The sequence below is a fragment of the Rissa tridactyla genome, chromosome 8, assembly GCF_028500815.1.
Source record: "Rissa tridactyla isolate bRisTri1 chromosome 8, bRisTri1.patW.cur.20221130, whole genome shotgun sequence".
Lineage (NCBI taxonomy): Eukaryota > Metazoa > Chordata > Aves > Charadriiformes > Laridae > Rissa > Rissa tridactyla.
The window spans coordinates 28,919,952-28,942,121 of NC_071473.1; the positions used below are offsets into that span (position 1 = coordinate 28,919,952).

General features: G+C 38.0%; 1 protein-coding gene across 3 annotated transcripts; it reads right to left on the minus strand.

Annotated features, from left to right (window-relative positions):
• Positions 1 to 1,764: 1,764 nt before the first annotated feature.
• Positions 1,765 to 22,006, minus strand: UCHL5 (ubiquitin C-terminal hydrolase L5). Of its 3 annotated transcripts, XM_054210616.1 has the most exons (11): positions 21,583 to 22,006; positions 19,986 to 20,049; positions 18,193 to 18,298; positions 10,249 to 10,374; positions 10,105 to 10,166; positions 9,895 to 10,025; positions 8,305 to 8,368; positions 7,101 to 7,203; positions 6,522 to 6,635; positions 4,902 to 5,000; positions 1,765 to 2,373 (listed from the first exon to the last, which is right to left on the minus strand). In XM_054210616.1, the coding sequence occupies exons 1-11, from the start codon at positions 22,004 to 22,006 to the stop codon at positions 2,329 to 2,331; spliced, it is 1,338 nt and encodes a 445-aa protein (XP_054066591.1). In that variant the 3' UTR covers positions 1,765 to 2,328. The 3 variants fall into 3 exon arrangements, with proteins under 3 accessions (XP_054066591.1, XP_054066593.1, XP_054066592.1); XM_054210618.1 differs by lacking the exons at positions 18,193 to 18,298; positions 19,986 to 20,049; positions 21,583 to 22,006 and adding an exon at positions 14,367 to 14,436; XM_054210617.1 differs by lacking the exons at positions 1,765 to 2,373; positions 4,902 to 5,000; positions 6,522 to 6,635 and adding an exon at positions 8,076 to 8,223.
• Between the last annotated feature and the right edge of the window lie 164 nt (positions 22,007 to 22,170).

Below are 22,170 nucleotides of genomic sequence, written 5' to 3' on the forward strand. Positions count from 1 at the left end.
CCTTGAAATAAATCAGAACATAAACCTTTCACCAGTCTACATACAGCAAAATACAGTATCTTAAAACTGTAAAATGGATTAAGGCCCAAATCTCTACTTTGATTTTTTTGGCACCTTTAATTTGGTAATTCATCAATTTCACATACAGCTTTACATTCATGTAACACTGTCCTAGAGGCAATTGTACAAATAATTGCCTTTAAAACCAAAGTACACATTATGAAAAATGGGTTTACAAGCTTGGTGAAAATGATCAAAAATTAGCATACAGGTTTTTATCAGGAAAAAAAAAGATTCTCTAATATAACAAAGTACACTGTTTTGAGTTGTTCTACTTCTGCATTAAATACCCTTTGAAAAAAAAAAAAAACCCAAACATTTTTCACTTACACATTTGACTAACAATTTTTTTAAAAATTTGACCTTTACATCCATACTCTTTTTATTCCACAAATCCAGTTTGCTTGCAACATAAATTATTCCAATTTCTCAAAAAAATTACTATTAAAATTTGTTGACAATTGCAAAAATAATTTGCTGCTTTAGCACAATTCCTTCTCTTGTACATGTCCAAGCATGCAAATAAAAAGAGAATGGAATGACTTCAGTAGAATTTAAGTTGACATCAATCATGGAATAGCAAACTTCTGTTGTAGAAAGTATCAAAATTCTCCGAGAACGTCAGGGTACAGCAGGAATCATCAGGCTACCACTTAAAGAGACAGACAAATCTTTTCAACAGTTTGAAATAGAGTTCAGAATATAATTTTAAGATCAGAAATGCCTCTTAGAGAGGAATAGTCTTTCTCTTTCCCTAAAGAACACCGCTGCAATGAATTACTAAAGCAGGGAACTCACACACAGCTTATGTTCTCATCAGCCTGATCAATTTTGTACAAAACAGACACGGATCTCATGTTCTCTGAAACAGATCTTACCCTTTCAGCCACAGCAATGACTCAAGCGGATCCTTTGAGGAGCAGGAGAGCACAGTATATGTTTTGCTTCTTTGGACAAAATTTTATCCTGTCAATATACATGCAACATATATGAAGCACCAACAGATAACAGAATTTGTTTTATATTGGGGTTTCAAAAAATTCTCTAAACATAGTATATTCTCATCATATAAGCTGACAAACCCAAAGGACCTTGGAGTTCAATGAAGTATGCCTGTAAGCAAAGCAAACATCTTTTACTGGGTGTAAATATCTTCCAAGCAATCCAAGTTCTTTTGCTTGTTTTAATTTCTATTTCTTATCTGAGTCTTTCATGAAGAAACTGAAAGTTTTCTAATTTATATACACTAACAGTGTTTCAGAGACTCAAGTATTATGTATTGTTACAATGGCCTGTTACTATCCTTACCCAAAATAATCTGCCTATTCACAGTTCAGATACGAGCAGCACTAAGAAGGTAGGATACCCTGTGAGCTCCAATCCCGACACATTCTCTTTGGTCCATGGAAGACCGTTCAAGCAACTTCCATTACAATGTTGTTATCAACAAGAATCTTCCATACAAGTTTTTTTCTTATATTAAATTACCTCCCAAGGTCAGTTAAAAAGCATTGTTTTAAAGACTTAAATTTAACATACTCTAGAGCAGTACTACCTTATATCCAAGAATATTAACTCCCCCAAACAATAGCGTCCCTTCCTTCTAACTCAAATTTAAAACTCATGGACTCAAAGTCACAAGGCTGATGATCTCCAATACATATCTAATCATCTTATCCAATAAGAAAATACCACAGAAGAAAGTTTGCCAAAATAAAAATGGGAATATTTATTATCTTTCTACTAAAGCAATGCCGATCTTTTGAGATTATACATTGGTCTTTGCAAATGTTTCTACAGCTAAATTCATACTTTTCAATTTTGTAGAAAAATTAGACACATACTTCGTAAAAACAAAGGTACAGGGCATGTCACTGAACAATTGGATAGCATTATCATTGTTAGTAGGGATGAGCAAAGAAAGCTCATGCTTAAACTCTGGCATTTGTATCATTATCATATATTCAAGTGGGACAAAATCGATATATTTTCCTTGCACATTTTTAGGTTCACTTCCCAAGCTTTCAGAAATCAGATAGACTGTTAAATACTGAATTTGACCAAGAGAACCTAAACATTACTTAGCAGTACTACATGCACAAGATGCAGGTGAAGGAAGAAAATCAGACCCGTGCATACAGTACAAGACAAACTGTTACAATTGTCAAACGTGCGCTGGACAAAATTTGAAGTTTATGAAAAGTTTTATTTGTTGTCATGAAAATAGTTTCAGAAGCACATAATTGCATGTATTTTGCAAAGTCATCTTCACTTGGCCTCCTGAACTTTCTTGGCATTCTGTTTTTCTTTCGCCTAAAAAACAAAGGGACATGATGTTAACTCTGATAAGACAAAGATCTTTTTAGAGTTCTGAATGACTACTCATTACATTTTTGAACAATCAACAAAATATGCTGTAGAAAGAGACATTTAAAATGTAAATTTAGACCCTTCAGAAGTACCCTACTACTATTTCACTCAGTTCATATATAAAGCCTTTTAAGAATCCATACAGGTTTAAATATATAACATGAAAGAAACTATAAGATTAGGTAACTTCCATACAGGAAAAGGAGAGGTAAAAAACAGCACTATTTTTAAAACATAATTTAACCGTCCTTTTTCATACCTCCATATTCATTTTATTTAACATAGAAATAACTCTTCCTAATGAAAACATTTTATGGCACATGAAAACACTGCATTCAGATATACTGATTATCACAAATTAAACTCCGAAGCAATCAAGATCTTTGTTTTTTAGATCTTTCAAAAGAGCAGAGTGGAAAAAACCCCACAAGAGTTCCCACCAAGGTATTTGCGAACAGATTCTCATATAATTGATAGATGGTTCAAATTGACAGGGAACTAGCATTTCCCTCCTTATGAATTTCGTGAAAAAAGATTAGGCAAAAAGAGAGGACAATTTAGATGCAATACCAGCCACCTTTCTGTCAAAATATTTGTTCATTCAGACTGCTGCTTGGTACCACTTATTATTGAACAGAACAGGATTTAATTCTGTGATTTAGAATTAAGGTATGTTATCACCAGCCACTCGAGTCCACTGGAAATTTACTTGTAAAAGCAACTTGATGTTGTTATAAGTAATTGCTGTTAACGTGACACCAGATTAAAACTCCACAGTGTACCCAAGAAGGAAAAGATTGAAAACTGAATCCAAAAGATACTGTCATAAACCACGGGCTTGCAAACGTGCTTTCCTAAGTACGTCAGCTAATGAATGTACTCATTAAATAATATTTAGCTCTTTTTTCATTATAACAACACGGAGATCCTTTTTCAGTGCGAGTTCAAAACTAGGGCTACCATCTATAGCACACGAGTAGATATACAAGCCAGCACTGATCTTATTACAATTCAAGTACTTGACTAGCCATCCAGTTTAATAACCTTGCCAAAGTGACAGACACACTTTAATAAACAAGCCTTAGTACTAACCTTAATAGTAAATCAATGTTAATAGCTAGACACCTAAAAAAGCGGAAAACAATGAGCCAGTAAATCAATGTAAGACCAGAGAAAGTGAAAAGAACAAATTTCAAGCTACCTAAATTAGCAGAACCTCTGTGCAAAGGTTGCCATCTAGTGTTGACAGCTAGATAAATCAACAAAACTGAATATTAAAGAATCCAAAAGGGATCAATCTTGTACATACACATCTGTGTATATATACATTTAAATAATCTTCAGTTCAAAAAGGGGCATCAAGATAGTATGGGGAACTCTACCACGTATTAACTGGAGCTACACATCACAAATTTAATAGGACTTATAATTTCTCCTGTAGAAAAGTCCAAATCATGTCTCTTGAATTGTAGCATCTTATGCCCTGTAACGTGATCATAGAATCATAGAATTATTTAGGTTGGAAAAGACCTTTAAGGTCATCAAGTCCAACACATCTGCCCATCTTTTAAACGCCCGCAGGGATGGTGACTCAATCACTTCCCTGGGCAGCCTGTTCCAATGCTTGACAACCCTTTCAGGGTAAAAAATTTTTCCTAATATCCATCCTAAACCTCCCCTGGCACAACTTGAGGCCGTTTTCTCTCATCCTATCACTTGTTACTTCGGAGAAGAGACCATTCCCACCTCACAACTTTCAGGTAGTTGTAGAGAGTGATGAGGTCTCCCCTCAGCCTCCTTTTCTCCAGGCTAAACAACCCCAGTTCCCTCAGCCGCTCCTCATAAGACTTGTGCTCCAGACCCCTCATCAGCTTGGTTGCCCTTCTCTGGACACGCTCCAGCACCTCAATGTCTTTCTTGTAGTGAGGGGCCCAAAACTGAACACAGTATTTGAGGTGCAGCCTCACCAGTGCCAAATACAGAGCAACGATCACATCCCTAGTCCTGCTGGCCACACTATTTCTGATACAAGCCAGGATGGGCTTGGCCACCTGGGCACACTGCTGGCTCATATTCAGATGGCTGTCAACCAACACCCCCAGGTCCTTTTCCGACAGGCAGCTTTCCAGATCGTTTAGCTGCTATTGATTTGCCTCGTCCTATAACACCATTAGAAAAATTTGTTTAGGTTATCAAAGAGGAGATACAGTTTGTCTTTGCATAATAGTGCAAAGTTGGTTGGTCCCACAATCTCCGATCTCCATTGGAATTGTGCCTCTTGAAAACTGCAAGGGACTATCAGATAAACTAGCAATATATCTGAATGTAGTCATTTAAATAAATAAACCCATGCCATTTATGCTTCCATGATATTTGACTGCATTTTTAATTTTAAGTAGAAGGTATGAAGAATTATAGTTTCTTGAATTATACTTACATTGTTTCTTAAAAGTCAGCTAGGAAATACTCACTTTTTCTACTAATGGTATTAACTGTTGGTGCTCTGCTAGAGTCTTTAATAATTCCATGATGAAAGGCAGATAGTTATGTTTTCTTCTAATATTTTCAATCTAAAATAAATTAAAAGCATTAACAGAAGTATTAAATGGCTATATGGGGATTTTTTCCCTTCACCACCATTGCACCCCCTCCCCAGCCCCAAGAGCTGGAGTTCTTTTTTAAATTTCAGCCAGCTAAAAATCAAGTTGAAGTAATAAAATTATGAGTACACAGTAAGAAGGTATATGCCAGATGAATTTACTGCTTAAGGCACAAATTCTTATTACACTCTCTTGTCATACAAGCCGAAAAACCCTCAATGATTAAGTAGGTTGTATGGTTTAGCCACTGCTGTAACAGACAAGTACTGTTATCTAAACTATTCACATTTTCCTCAACTTAAACTGCAGTTCAACCTACGTACTTTTACAGTCCCTTGGGTAGTTGTGACCCCAGCTTAGGCTGAAGACTTAAACATTTCTGCAATGCAAAAGCATACGCATTTTTGTTATACTAAACACTTTTCAGCTTCTACAATGGTTCAGCCCTCCAGAAAGGTAGGAGATTATTTGGTTTTTCAACTGAGAGGAATGACCTCCATAGACCCCAAGTAGACATCCTAACATAAAAGTGTGGACTTTTAGGCAGTTTCCACAATATTTCCACATGCAATAGGAACTTTCTATACCCCCCAAAATGGGTTAAGGGATTAAAAAAAAAAAAAAATAAATTTGGTTAACCAGCTTTTTTTCCCGCCTCGAAACATTCCTTTAAAAGTATTAGGGAATTATCAAAAAAGTTGCAAGTGATGATCTCGGAGGAACTTTCCCATATCTCATTTTCTTTAATATCACATGTCATTTCAAAGTATGACGTGCTTTCAGTGTACACGCTTAAAGTACTTATTTAGGAAAATGCAGGACATGGCAATTGTGTCTGCACTACTTCCCACAGAGGAAAAGACAGCAGGTTAACAACTACAAAGGAACAATTCAAGTACCCTAGGAGAGTTTCACCACAAAAAGCTATGCAAGTACCTATAGGTCAGATTAGAAGATGTACGTGCCAACACAGAACGAATCTATGCACGAAGTTCACCGAATGTCCTGATTGGCCTTCATTATCAACTGATGCATCAACACTGTTAATTACTGACAGTGAGAGCTCGGAGAGCTTATATGAATGCTCTGTAGAAAAAGGTTATGACTAACACGTTAAAAGTCCTACTTAGGAAGAGGCCACTGTTACACAGAGCGGTGTAACAGGCAACTCGAGCAAGAAAAGGCTGATCAGCCTTCTGGGGCACATACAGCAATTTCTTCGTAGAAGTTCTAGAACTCACTGTGCTTAAAAAATATTTTAAAGTGAGAAAGATACGAAGAAGTGGCAAAGCAAAGGGAGCTACAAAGACCATTACGAATTGACTTGTAAGCCTTATGCTAAAAGGAAGCAAACTGGTAATTAACCTGTAAATTGAGGAACGCAACATGGATTTACATAACGTTGCCTTTCTAGTACCCGTCCAATTCCTTCAGCTGGCTTTTTCTTACAACTTTTCCAATAGTTTCATCAGAAAAGCAAAGGCTACATACCTTATATCTTTTTAATTTTTGGTTCTCTTCTTCAATTAACATCTGGTATTTTGCAACTTCTGATTGTATTGAACTTAACATATTACTACTTTGATCTGTATCCATAGGCTCCTCCTTCCACAAAACAGAAAAAGTTAAGTGGATGTTACTGCATTTTAAATTTTTTTTTTTTTAATAAAAATAAGTCTTGTCTTAAGAGTGTTTCTATCACAGAAAGATTCAGTTTTGCTTACAGTTACAGGAACATTTAAGGAATTTCTGTAGTTATTTATTAGCAGATTAGCTCAGGTACTAGGAAAAGAATAGTTCCACTACCACAGCAAATTAGTCCAGACAGAGAGCCACAATGACATGGCCATACTGTACCGAGCGCTCAAATTAGCTCACTCAGAACTAACCAGAGCTGCATCAGGGCATCCACACAGCACTGCGCTGTACTGGACAGACATGTAGTAATCATTCCCTGCTTTTTTTAGTGATACTCCATTTGGAGCAAGGAAAGAAGGTGGTGAATAATAAAGCCAAGACACGGAACTATTATCAGAGAACTACTCCAATAACTTAAATACCATGGCATACCTCTGCAAGTTGCTGCTGTAATTCTGCAATCCTCTGCTCATATATCATTTTTCTGTCAGATACAATAGCCATCAAGTTAAACCTTATCTCACCTTCACTGTATCTAAATGAGGAACAAAAACAAAAAAAACCCCACTTTCAAAATTAATCATTGACATGACAACTCAAAACCTCCTCCACAATTTCATTATAAGGGAATGCGTTTTGTGGAAAAAAAAAAGCAAATGGATCTATTAAATTAAGTTGTGCTACAGATCCAATCTTGCCATGAAATAAAATCAAACCTCAGACAAACACTATCCAATATGTAACTCCTAATAAGCTCCTCTCCCAAGATATTACTATTCCTGTCTGTGGTCAGAAAAAATAAATACTGAAACTGACCAAAAAGGAAACAAAACATTATATAGTTGACAACAAAACTTGCACAAGACTGCTGCACACAATCGTTTTTACTTTGTTGTTACTGTTACTTCATAGAAAACATTGGAGATTTCTTCATACAATGTAAAAAGTACATTCAACAGTTAGACTAGCAGGCCTTTCAGAGTTTAAATTCTCCAAATACGATTTGGTAGCAATGTTTTGCTTATCAAAAAAGCTCTTAAAATAAAAGACTTTGAAAATTAACTTCTAAAACTGACATAAAATTAACTTTATTTCCAACATGTCTGGGGCTGCAGTCTTGGGGTCTTAGCCAAGAAGTAGGGAAATTTCTATAGTACGTTTTTCTAGCTTAAATTTCTAAACCAAGCCACATACTTAAGGAAAACTTGTTCTCTGTAAATACCAGCTGTGTGGATATGGTTATTTTCTGGTATTTTTAATTATCAGTGCACCCCCAAACTTAATCCATGGTAACGGCACTGTTATTTTTCCCTTGCACAGACCCACAGCTGTCTAACAGAGTTAATAATCTTGCTCTTCCTTTTTCAGAGTACTAGTAGGATCTCTCTTCACTACACAGATACCTACTTTGATTAACCATACAGGAACACAGCGTATTTGAGATTTATCTATCATCACATTTGGGTCATGTTGGGTAATAGGTTCTGAAGTCACACAGTGATATGCACATAAAAATGATGCATAAGCGTCATTCCTTAGAAATTCAGTTGAAAGCCTTTAATTGAAGGAAATTAAGAATAAGGAATTTTTAAACATATACAAGGTGCTATATTTTAAAAGCATCATGACCATTTACTTTTGTATACGTTTCTCTATGACAGGCCGTACAGCACTTATCCAGTCATCTTGATTGCATGCACCTAGGGAAAAACACAAAGGAAAAAAGACATTAATCTTCTTTGCAAAATGTATTGCAAATTTAAGACTTGTATAATTCGGGCTTACGCAGCAACTTCAGAGTATGTAACAAGTTTTTTCTTGGCAACTACAGTCTCAAATTACTTGGGTGATTTTTTTTAGGAGGTGTAAGACACATTTTTTAATAACAATATTTGGATAACGTATTGGCCAAAGCAATGGAGCAAACCTAAATTTTAAGGGGAAAAGCATCTAGCTTAATTTGTTGATAACAAGAAACAGAGGGGAAAGAAAAAAGTATGGGTAGTTACAGCTCTTCCATTTAGACAAAATAAAGAGTCAATACTATGTAGATGCAACACAATGTTAAAAAGTCAGACACAGAAAAAAATATAAAAGGATATATGATAGATAACTTTTATGATCAAAAGATCATGAGTCTCTTCATTTGTTTTAAGGTCTTGAATTTGTTAAAGAGGCATTATCAACTTTTGAAATCACTTTTAGTTATTATCTCGTTTATCTTGAGATAAAATTATGTCACTGGTAGGTTTGCAGACTGTATAGTCTCTTTAGCCTGACTAAAGATGAGATTTAGTAGCAAGCCATTACTAAAAATAAATAGAACTATCAAAAAATTGTGAAAACAATCTGGAAATGGAACATACTGAGATTGAAATCAGACTCAAAAGAAAGCACAGACACGTACAGGCACCATAAATGTTTTCAAGGCACAAGATGGCCCACATACCACAAGTTAAGAACGATTACAAGACACAAAACAGGAACAAGTCTTACAGAGAATAAAACTATCCTATAAGTAGCTATTATTTTTTTAAACCATAAAGAAAAATATTTGCTACCTAAGAAGAAAGAGGATAGTGTGTAAACACCAGCCACATAACGTATAAAAGGTGTATGGAGTCAGCTGTATACATGCTGCCACAGAAGAAAGAAATGATAAAATAAATGAATAGTTTGCAATCAACCTGGGAAAAAAAAAACTAGCTTTGAAAACATGACATAGGAATTGTCTTGGGTGATAATATCACAAAAAGGAAGACATAGGGAAAAATACTAGCAAAGGGAATTGCACAATATCAGTAAGGAAAGTCGAAAAGATTACATAGTTTTACCAGGTTTCATTACAGACAGCTCAGAACAACAACACATTTCCTCGGGTAAAGAGAGCAAACACCCATGAGAAGTAGGTTATGTAAACTTCCTTCTTGCAACAAAACTATTAAGGTATTAGAAGCCCACTGGATTGCAAGGCCTGTTTATTTGATTACTGAATGAGAGATAACCAGAAATTTGGAGGAAGGAGGAAGAAAATTGCATTTTCAGACCAACAAAAAAAAAAACCAACCACCACAGAGAAGTACGAGCCTGAATAGCATGCTAAAAAAACTTTAAAGATAACCTTTATTTTAATAAATAACTTGGTTTGATCCTATAACATCAACCAATTTGTTGCAATAAGCTATTGTTAACATGAAGGATGTTCAGAAAAAACGTAAAATATTACCTAAATCAATTGGTCCTTCCCTTAAGCCATCTAGTTCATATAGCCGTCCATTAACAGGAACATAGCTTACAAAGTGAAATGCATCTTCTTCTTTTGCTGAAGACTTTGCATCAAATTCAAACATCTGCTGTCTGCAAAGAAAATGATTAAAAAAATCTGAGATTAAAAAGAATTTGCTCAAATTTTGCCTAGATTTAAAACATGTGTTACCTGGCAAAACTGTTGTGAACTTGCCGAATCACTTCTGAGTTGCTTAGTGCCAAACCTTTCATCTGAAAGTAACAAAATTAAGTTGTAAGCCAACGTAGATATAACACCGTGACACTTAAAACACAGAAAATAGTAGGCACTTACCGCAGCATCAAAACTTTGTGAAAATTCCTTAAATTCTGACAAAGTCTCTCCTAGATGGATATCTTGATGAGCACAATTTAGTAGTACACTTACTATGGCTTGAGTAGCACAAGCATTATTAATTACCTAGAAAAAAAAAAGTGTTGAGAATTTGTTCAGTACTAGTGATAAAAATTTAATTTAAGCTGGACAACATTTTTCATTGCAAACACATACTTTCTATACTGATTCACATTAGAGCTTCACTCTAAAACAGGCAGCAAATCAAGTCTAACAAAAGCCTTTGCCGTAGGAGACTAATAAAATGAACGCTGGATGGTGTCACACAATTCATTGATAAAAACCTGATATTTCACACCTCTCCGTAGAAACTCTGTCATTATACTGTCTCACCAGCTCCCCAAAATGATTAATAAAGGACATAGAAGAAATACAGCGAGCTCAGTGGAAAAACAAATCAAGTACTATTCAAAGGAAGGTGCCCAAATTACGTTATTATATGTACAGTCTTAAAAAAAAAAAGTCAACTCTTCCATAGAGAATGTCCTTCAAATATTCAGAATTCCTACCAGGAGTAGAAGCTCAAAAAAAAAAGAAAAATTCATTTGGGGCAATAAAGCACATTATGGAACCTAGAATTTTTACAAGCAGGTTGTGTTGGACAAAAAACTTCAAATATCTTAGGGATAAACTAATAAAATTTAGAGGTGTTCCAAGATGTAAAGATTTTTTTAAAAGATGGTTTGTTGGTTCATAAGGCATATGAAATTTTAGATTTTTTGCTTGTTTCTTGATTTACAATATACCTATCCTTTTCAAGCTCACAGTTACTAGTTTGTGTGACACTGTTCCTTAGACGTAATCCTTTATTCTAAAATATTCCATTTTTAGAAAATATAAACAAATCTTTTCATATTACAGCCATGTCTTTAGTAATACCCAAACTAAAATACAGTATTTAAAGAACAAGAGAGACTACAAGGATTATTAAATATAATCTGAGATTTAATTAAAAGCACAGTAATCAAATGGCATAAGGCCATAATACAAGAAAGACTTCACATTAGCATTTTTTTTTCTCAGTGAGCTATAGGCTAGAAAATATAACGTATCTTCAGTCCATGAGACTATCTTGCAATTGAAAATGCTACTTAAACCTTAGGACTGGGAGAGAGGATGTTGATTTTGTATTAAAAAAATGAAAATTAAGTTCAGGGCTGTGAACATGAAACCACTTCCAACAACAATGGGGAATGAAAATAAAAAAAAAAAAAGAGAAAAAACCAACCAACCTACTTTGCAATCAAAGCTAGTCTCTAACAAAGGAAAACTTACATGTTCATACTGTAAGCAACATCATATATTAATTGTCCATACTTCAGGTGTTCTCAGTCCAGATTATGTCTTATAGTGCAGATAATAAAGAAATAATAAAGCATTTCTTAAATTAATAAAAATACATTCTAGTTGACTTAAATGGTAATCAAGGGAGTCAACTACATACAGAGAACAGATTACAGCAACTGAAACTCAAATTAAACAAACCGCAGGTACACAAACCTACGGCTAGAGTTCACACAACTACAAAATAAAGGCCGTAGAAGGAATATTCATCAAGGACAGTGAAATAATGAACAGCAACAGAAAACTTAAAAAGCACAGACTATTAGAATGACATAACTCACGAGAATTATTGAATAACATAAAAAAGGAACCAAGAACTAAAGATTCTCTGAGATATGACTAGAGAATGGTATCAGGCACAGTTGAAAAGTAGTACTAGGATGAAAGGATGACATACCTGTGGTGAAGAACAGTGCTATTATAATGAAGGGAGAGTCACTACAGCAAACTGTACTTGTTAAATGATAACTAATACAGGACATTATAGGGAGAGACAGCACTAAGTGGTAACCATTTTTACTGAAAAATAAAGATGGAACAATCAGTTGCTCTGACAGTCCACTAATTCAATGATGGCTTCAAAAAAGGGAAGGGAAATTAAGAGAGATTTTGTGCCTAGAGGCAAGATCAACACAGAAACTGTGTTGGACCAGCTGGATGCAGGAGCTTTAATCAGCGGCAAAAATAAGTGTAAAAATTAAACTCTGCAGGGAATTTGTGGTCTCATAAAATGAGATGCCTTTCAGCATAAATATGTTTTTGTATTCCAACTACAGTATGAGAGGAATCTGTTAAAGTATATGAGGACCAAGACAGACAATCTTGTCTTACTGCTAGAAAACAATATGCAACAGATGCAGATCTCAGACCAGTGGCCCCTAGCTGTTGAAGTGGAAATACATTATAGAACTACAAACGTTCTTCAGGAAGTGACATGCAGGAGATAGGGAAAAGGCAGCAAGAATAGTCCTGTGGCAGAGGAATAGAAGCGAGTGAAGGTGATATGCATAAAAAGAGTATGTTCCTGGATCTAGATGATGAGAGAATTACCAAGACAGAAGAAGGTGTTACCTAGGTAGTAGTAACTGATGGGCACGGTAAAGAGCACAGAGCAAGGAGGAGGTGGTGACTGCAGTACCTAACGTAGATGAGTGCAAGGTTTATTTGTCACATGGGCACAGCATCCTATCAATGCACACAGCCAGTCCAGCACTGCTATACACACAAGCTAGTGAATCCCCTGAGAGAGAAATTGGTCAGGTTACCCACCTACCCTAACATACGATGTATCTCTTACTTAAGGCGTTCCAGCATCGGCAGAAAACATTTTCTGCATTTGGACAACATAACAATATACACAGGTTGTCCCGGATTTTTATTTTGACTTGAGAAAACTTACGAGGATTTCTGTATTTGTTCAGAAATCCCAGCATTTGCCTGTATGTTTCTGGCCAGGGAGTCCTGGTGACACATTTGATTGATCAACTACCCATATTTCAAAGATTTTGCTAGCAAAGCTACAAGGTGATTTAATAATATTCGAAAGAAAATAATAATAATATATACACACACACACGTATATGCACATTAGTGAGATGATCATAAAAAACCTGAGAACATTACCACATCACCAAGTGAAGCGCAGCTTAAAACAAAGGAACCACTTGAATAGGCACTCTGGCACACTCTTCAGTTAAGATGTATAACTTCATAAGCATGCACCTTTCCCAATGGATCCAACCCGAGTTTCTGGATCAATTTAAGGATGAAGCATTTTAACTTCTTGACTTGCATCCTCTATCTGATGGATTTTTGTTTTTCAAAAAGCTGCGGACAACTCTGCGCTGCAACTGGTAGTATAACCAGCAAATCACTGGAGTTCACTTACTAAGCATCCCAATGTTACAAAACAGTTGGCTTTACAAAGCTCAACATGAAAAATTCAGCTCTAGGACAAATTTCTGGAACTTATTCTTGTTTAAATACCCTATATAATTTTATTTATTTATTTTTATTCCTTTGGAATAAATATATAATCTTCCTATAGTTATATTCAATTTCTGAAAATCTCGGATTTTGATTAGATGTGTTGCAAGTTCATTTCACTTCTTACAAGTTATCTGTTATCCCATGTTTAGCTTTAACATGGATCGCTGATCTCTCTTAATGCTACCAAACCTGAAAATGTCAAAAATTTTGACTTTGAAATCAACTGAAGTATTGGAAATGTTAAAAAACACATACTATGTACTTCCATTAGTGGACAAAGATAAAAAAAGACCAAAGTTTTGTTATTAACAGTATCATTTAGAAGATCCTCCTTCTGAAGGTATATGGATTTTATTCCCAATTAATGAAGTTAATGTTTTAATATCACAATTGTAATGTTTTATCATCACAGTGCAGCATAAATACATGACACAAAATAAAGGCATGATACTAATCCTTCAGTAATAAAACCTGAAGATCTTATTAAATGAAAAATTTTTAGTAGGTAAGTCTGCAACAATGGCACTCTTTTTTGTGAAGAGACACTTCCAATTCTGCAGAGATCAGCACAGAATATAGCTATTCAAAACAGTGCTGAAGACAGCTGAATACATTCAGTGGTACAATTGTGTAGCCACTGTGTGTAAATGTAACAGCAAGGGCTACTTAAGCAACACAGAATCAGGAAATTCAGAGTTAAGGCTGAAATTGTATCCTTAACTCACCTCATTGTGCCTAGGTATCCTAGCTCAAAGGGTATGTAAGATCATCCAGAGTTCTGTGGCCTCAAATAGAGGACCAAATCATACCTAGGCATAACAGGGAGGCCAAATTTAACATGAGTGCACACAAAAGTGACCATTAAAAAAAAAAAATCCTTTAATTTGCATGCATATTAGACAGACTTTAAAATTTGAAACCCCCCCAACATACTTGTGATTTAACTTCGAACAAGATTAGTTGTCATTTGGAATTTAACTACAACATCGCTATGAAAGTGTATATGAGTAAGAGGAGAGCATGCACAAGCTGCTTACCAAAATTGTGCTTCCTAACACAGTTTTAAACGTGTTTTGCTTAACAATTTGACAGCTGTAGCCTTTTACATCTAACTAAAGTTCCACTGCCCCCCCCAAATGAAACAATGTTTAAGATGGAACATCTATTTAAAATTGAACAGAAATGGAGCCATGCTGCAATAGCATCATCTATTTCCCATACTAAATTGTTGTTACTTACTAACAGTTACTGAATCCTGCATGAACAAGACTACTTCTCTGCAGTAAAACAGATTTTTAGACAGTAACATTTAGAAGAAAGAAAGGAAAGAGCGCCAAAGATTTCTTGAGATTTTTAGGGCTCCAGTGTCATGTCAGTTTTGAAGATACAAATCAACAGACCAATAATCTTAAGTGTCATAATAATTTTGCTAACCCAGAAAACAAATCTATATGTTCTGGGGTTCCAGCCTACAAATGAATATACGGTTATTTTACTCATCACTTTTGTAATTAAGAATAAAAAAAAAAAAAAAAAGTTGCGACATGAAGAAGATTCTCAAAAGATAACAAAACCCAATCCTCAAAGTCACCATAAAATTGGACTTAACATGCACAGAGAAAAATAGCAGAGGCACATGAGCACAGTTGCATTTTTTGCTATTTTACAATAGAAATATTTAATATTAATGCTTGTCTTCACTTGTGCTCCTGGGTGACTCAGAAGAATTCACAGACTGCGATTTCAAGAAATGCAGTAACTTCAGTACTACTATAAAGAAACTGCTGTTCTCTCTCACTTACCTTTTACAAGCTTTGGCCTGTACAGACTCACTGAACAAATATATCTCATAATGTTGCAGGAGATCAGCCAAGAAAATATGCACAGAGAATCTACAGAAAACTGCTGGCTGATGAGCTGCACTGGCTCAGGGAAGTTCAATGAGCAGCTGAGCCATTGCAAGAGAGGAACAGAATCATGAAGTCAAAAGGAGATCGGCTGGGAGGACCAAGACATCCTGCTCATCAGCCATTTGCTTGAGAAAACATGATCAGTCCTCAAAATGAGCTTGTCAAGTTGGATCTCTAACTAAGGCTAACTTCCTCCAACTGGAAAGTCACCAGAGCTAAACTGGTATTACAAATCCCCCCAAAATATCAAAACCAGTTTATTTCATTTATCTGATGACTTTTAATTTGTATTTCTTTGTGACTATTTCACCAGTTGTTCAGTCAAAACACCTCAGTCCAGGCAAAACTGAACTGACATGAAACACGAGCATTTGTATGTCAAATATATGTACATTTTGATTTTGCTAAGCCACTGCACTTGGCTAACAAACAATAATAAAATATGAAAAAGATATTCTAACTTTAAACTCTTTGCAAGTTACTTATGAAACCAGGCAAGCTGCGGATGCCCCATCCCTGGAAGCGTTCTAGGCCAGGTTGGATGGGGCTTTGAGCAGGCTGGTCTAGTAGGAGGGGTCCCTGCCCTTGGCAGGGGGGTTGGAACTAGATGATCTTTAAGGTCCCTTCTAACTCTAACCATTCCATGATTCTATGAAACATATTCCACGCCACCAAGTGGCACACTAGGTACTACTATTTTAAAATAGTGAACACTTCTAGAAATTGCTTTCCATGCTGAAATTAATGAATTCTTTGAGTCACTCCAGCACACTCTCCTTAAAGGCAGCAGGTGAAGGATGGTGAGGATTTGAAAGTTCCTACACCTCCACAAAGAGGTTTCAGGCTTAAGAAAACGGTAAAATATGAATGGTTCAAAGAAAGCTACAAAATAAAGATGACTTTTCATTGTTAGCCTTTATTTTCTGGTTTTGCTAGCAAGTCTAACATTATGCAAATTTTCTGATGTACATTCTGCAATCCCAACTTAAAGCTCAACAAAGCTCCTCTTAGGTACTTGCTTTTAAACAAAGTGTCATGCTTCGGAAATGGAAGTGGAGGGGTGGGGTGGGGAAGCAAAAGTAGTGGAGCAAGCAGACAAGTGCTTTGCAACTTTTCAGCATCCACAAGAACAGCAATTCTGGGAGAACCTCACCTACTCACAGGAAACAAGAAAGATGAAATTCCTTGAATAAGGGTAAATTCACCTTCATCTTAAAAAAAACCTCTCTAGATTCATATCAGAGCTATTTCCTCCTGCCACACAACTACCCTTTGAGAGTTATATCAAGGATTTTCCCTGAGGTTCTTTGCATCAAGGCTGTTCTGTAGCCGTAGCCTACTGATCACTAACAGCATGTCTGATTAGCTACAAATCACAGCCTAAATCAGTATCCATCAGTCTCATCAACCTATAAAGCCGTTTGACAAACTACTGCTGATCATTGTATCATAAGAACGGTGGATACTGCTTGGCAGTACTCAAGAGCTGCAGCTGGGGAAGAACAAAGAAAACAGTATCAAAAAAGACCAATTCCACAATAGCATGAAACAGTAAGCTGATTATAAAAGAAACAAATTAAAGATGATTATCTGCACAACAGAAGCACACGTACAGATTAGCCAGGAGAGCTAGAGATAAACCTCATGTTTCCATTGTCTTCCGGATTTCTATACTTTTAGCTTGAAGTGTGTGGAGACTTCTTTATATCCTGAAATTTACACACAAAACACTTTTCCTTTTTCGAAAAAAACAAAAAACCAAAACGAAACACCGCTAATCAAAAAAAGAAAACAAAACCCAAAACAACATCCAGTCTATGTGTCAGTCTTCATAGAAAGCCTAATAATTTGCCCTTTGATATGAATGCTTTGTTATTAACACATGTAGGGTTACACTTCTTGTTTGGACTGTTACATTTATCACTGTTTGAGAAGCAGGTGTTTATAAAGAACTAAACACATTTATTACTCCTACATTTTTAGTCCTCCTACTTTCATTCTGGTTACTTTCTCTTGCTTTTCTTGCTTGCAAACAATACACACAGCAGCCTGTCAAAGCTTACACAGAATTTCAGTACTACTCAGTAATGAATCACATTAGCAAGAACAATTTTTCCTATAATTTCTAATTTAAACTTACCTTACTGGTTTAAATACTTAAAACTTCCATGCCAAAACAGTCTGCAAACTCTTAAAGGAAAGTATTATCCTAAAGCTATGCTGCCCTGGCTGCAGAGCATTTGAGAAACAAAAGAAATAAAAACTGGACCAAAATAAATATTTCTTCCTGGAATTTGTTGAAAGTGGTTTCAAAAAAATAATTTGCTCATTCTGCTGAGAACATTTATCAAGTAATTCTCTATCGCACAGAGAGTTAATTTACTCTTATAAGAGTAGGCTGACAAATAAATAAGAGCTTTACTCTTCCATACCCGATGATATTTTTGTCTGACTTGACGGATAAATTTGATTTGCTTTGTTAATCATCTTTTAATACACAGTCCCTCGTCTCACAGAATTTGTTAAAGTTATTTCACCTTGTATTTTTGTGCACATATCAACAAAAAGCTCATTTATCTTTTGGTATTAAAAGCCATGTTTCATGACATATCCAAAAAAAAAATATCTGAACTTGCCGTACCTGTTTAGCAAAAAATATTGTATCCAGTCTGGAATCCTGAACAACAGAACCTGCTGGTTCCTCTCCAGGCTGCCACTTGAAGAGGAAAATCAGCCCATGTACCGGCCTAAAAAATAAAATTGATAGGAAAAAAAAAAAATATCACCTGTACTAATGAAAATCATCAAAGCCAGAAACCTCTACATAATTTAACTGTATGCTTGTACAGTAATTGTCTTAATTATTTCTTTCTAAACATAGGGAACTTGCACTGAAATTTTCAGATGTGATCTTTTAATTAGGCAGAACATACTTCAGGCTTCTTTCTGTATATGCTAAACAATCCCAATCTGAATTAGCATTTAGTCAGTAATTTTCATAAGTCAGGACCAGTCTTCCTGGTTATTGTAACTATTACAGTTGCACAACACTCTTCTGAATTTGTCAGTGACAAATAGCTATCAAAACATTTGTCAATCATATACAGGAGCTGGAACTAAAGTTTTGGTAATGCTTAGGCATAAATGAAATATACGAAGATAACAGTAGCTCTTGTGAAACTTCATGCTTTGAGTTATCTCCCTGAGAAGTAAGAGAAGCCCAGTTTTCCCTTCTACTGAAATTGTCTTTGCTTTTCAGACTTGCATGTCTTGCATAGTAAACAGCTTTTACTGCATGTTACACTGTATTTAGTATTCCCATAAACCAAAAACTTACTAGTAAAGAAAACGATTCTCACAAAAATCTACAACTACAATTAAGCAAAAACTCATTCATCGTATCAACCAGAATTTAAGGTCATTGCCACAAAAGATTTATCTACAAAAGGCAAACATAACAGCTGTACTGCATGAGAAACTTTTCCTAAGCTCTGACCAGAAGTCTGAGATGTCTTTTTAAACAGTGGGTCCACTGAGAGAATTCAAAAAATGATACATGTTATTATATTCTTTAACTCTTATTATTTAAGCTAAAATATCATACATATGCGTAGGAAGGAAGCTGGCCATCACTCATGACTAGAAAGATACACATCTGACAGTACAAACAAGGAAAGCTGTTACTTTATGAACAAAACAGGTAATGTTCTGATGAAGCAGATAAACCACTTCTCAAGTAATGTTTCGGGCATTCAGGTGTCACTTGTCAAATATCTTCAGTCAGGCAAAAATTCTAAAACTACATCTTCTGAAAGATTAATTATACAAGCATGGGATATCTGCACAGGAATAGAGTATGGTCTGGATTAGATGACATTTTTCTCTTAAAATCTTGTATGTGAACATGGATAACAACGCATCATGGACAACATGGTAGAAGAATTAATATTGCCTAACGAGGGCAGAACTGTTCTGTATGATAACAGTCATTGTCAGTTACACCAAGACTATTCACCTTCACATACATATGGAAGTGATTCTGCAGGAAAAACGAGTTACAAAAGTACCTAAGTACACGAAAATAATTGAAGGCAACAGATACAATATCATGTTATGTGAGGAAGAAGGGAAATAAAGCAAGGAACAGAAGTTTGTCAAACAATATAATGAAAACCAATAACAAAACCATTAGAAATCTATTTTCACATTCTAGCTGCTATTACCTTCTCTTTCCAAAACTAGAAAAGCCAGATTAAGTACCAAGGCAGGTATTCAATTAAATCAAAATCCCAATGCGCTTCTACAGAAATGGAAGAAAAAACAACAACAAAAACCCCAACAAAACAAACAGAACCAACTGAAGTTAGTACACATTCTTTCAGCGACTTCATTCAGATGTGAATAAAACCCACATAGATCAGAGAAGTGCCTTACTTCAATTTTTCAAAGTTCTCTGGTTCCAAACTCCATATTTCTTCAACTTGTGCTCCTCTACAACCTGAAACAAGGAAAGATACAGGTTTCTTCAACTACTCCATTTAAAAGGGACACAGCCAGTAAAGACAGACACATGAAAGAACTGTGGTAACGTTTAAAACTTGTATGTCCAGGTTATGAAAAAGTATATTTACAGGCTTTAACGCATCTTCATTAAAAAAAACAGAACAAACAAACAAGACAGGTCAAGAGAAATTATTTCAGGAATTTCTCCTGTGTATGGTGATATTGTCTTTATAATACAGCTGCATTTAAAAAAGAAGCAGAGGAGGTTAACATATCTTTGGTCACCTCACATCCTTTGCTCAACTGAAAATAATACTCTTTTTAAAGACACTGTCAGCTAGTCCAAAGAAAAACTTAAAACAAATTACTCCAGAGAAAGACAATGGTAGTAGACTGAAAATACTGTAAACAATACACTCAAGCAAGATCTTTCCAGAACCCCAAGAGTTCAAATACCCAGTATGTGGAAGATTAATCTATTAGTTAAATAGAAACGTAAAAGGAGAAGCATGCCTGGACTTCACTTGTGAGAGAAAGAAGTGACAGAAATTATACATCAATGTAATCCAGCACAAAATCATTTTGCTTCCTTGGTCAAAATCCTGTGTAGACTTATCTACTGTTATAACCATATAACAACAGTATTGCTAAGGAAATTAAATGCAATTCAACACAAAATTTAATATCCCAAAACCCAAAGCAGCCTCTCGCAGGCTGCCTGGCCTACTGGCAAGCAGCACAGCTCAGCGAGGTCACAGCCCTTTCCCATATCGCCCCTCTCCCGGCGGCTCTGTAACCCAGGCTGCTGGCACTCGACCAGCATCTGGTGGCCCTTAGCAAACGCTGCTCTCCTCCCCGAGTCAGCCCGTGCTTACCCAGCTCTCCGGCAGCACCGTACACGTGCCCTGGGTGCCGGGACGGGCTCCCCGGCACAGCCCTCCCCGCCACGGGGCGCCCACCCGCCTGAACGCGGGAACGGCCGGGCAGCGGCGGGGCTGCCCGAGGCCGCAGCCGGGACTCGTGGCCCTCACGGCCTCCCTCGGCCGGAAGACTGGCCGCTGCCTGCGGCGGGTCAGTGCGAGAGCCGCAGGCTGCTGGGGAAGGTCGGCACTGGAGAGCGGGAGGCGCTGGGTGCTGTGGGCAGGACCGGGACAGCCACGCAGAGGTCACCCGAGACGCGGCCGTTCCCACTCGCGGCCGTCCGCCGCCACGCCGAGAGCTTCCACAGGAGCACGTCTCCTGCCGCTCCCCGCACCCCGGCGGCAGCGCTCGCTCCGCCAGACCCCGGCCCGAGCCGCGCCTCCGCCGTACCCCGCGTCCCCTTCCTCGCCCGCCTGGCCGGCCCGCAGCCACGCCGCGGCCGGGCTCAGCCCACCGGGGCCCCGCGCCCTTGGCCAAAGGAGCCGGGCAGCGCCCCGCTGGACGCGGCGAGCGGTCCGGCCTCGCACCCGCGCGGCTGCGGCCTCAGAGCCCCACCGCCCGCCCGCCCGCCGACGCGACCCCGACCCCGCTTCTGTTTCTCCCTCACCGAAGCCCTTGATGAGCTCCGTGAAGACGCCCGGGTCGCTCTCCATGAGGCACCACTCGCCGGCGCTGCTCCCTGCCGACATGATGGCGGCGGCCGGCGCTGCTCCCTCCTTCCCTCCCTCAGGCTCGGAGCCGCCGCCGAACGGGCCGCTCAAACTGCGAGGCCGAGGCACGCCGCTCCCTTCCCGGCAGGCCCTGCGGCCCACGCCGCCCCTGTCATCTCTATGGTGAGGCGGGGCGGGAGCAGGAAGCGGTGGCGGGGAGTGGATCGGATCCGGGGCAGCCGCCCGCGGTGGCGCCGCCAGCCAGGCCACCGAGAGGCCGCGCCTCCGCCCTGTGGCCCCGCTCCTCTGGCGGCAGAGCGGGCGGGGGAAACCCCCTGCGCCGCGGTAGGACGCGGTTCCGGCCCGGCGCCGCGGCTCCATCCGGGCACTGAGGCGCGGCCGCGGGGGGCGGTGGGCGCGGCCCCATCCGGGTCCCGGGGATGCTGTCAGGGCGCCGGCGGGGCGGGGCCGGGCTGCGGGAGAACGAGGAGCCTCCGGCGGCTGGAGCGGGAGACGCGCCCCTACCTGTGTACCCTCCCTGTGCC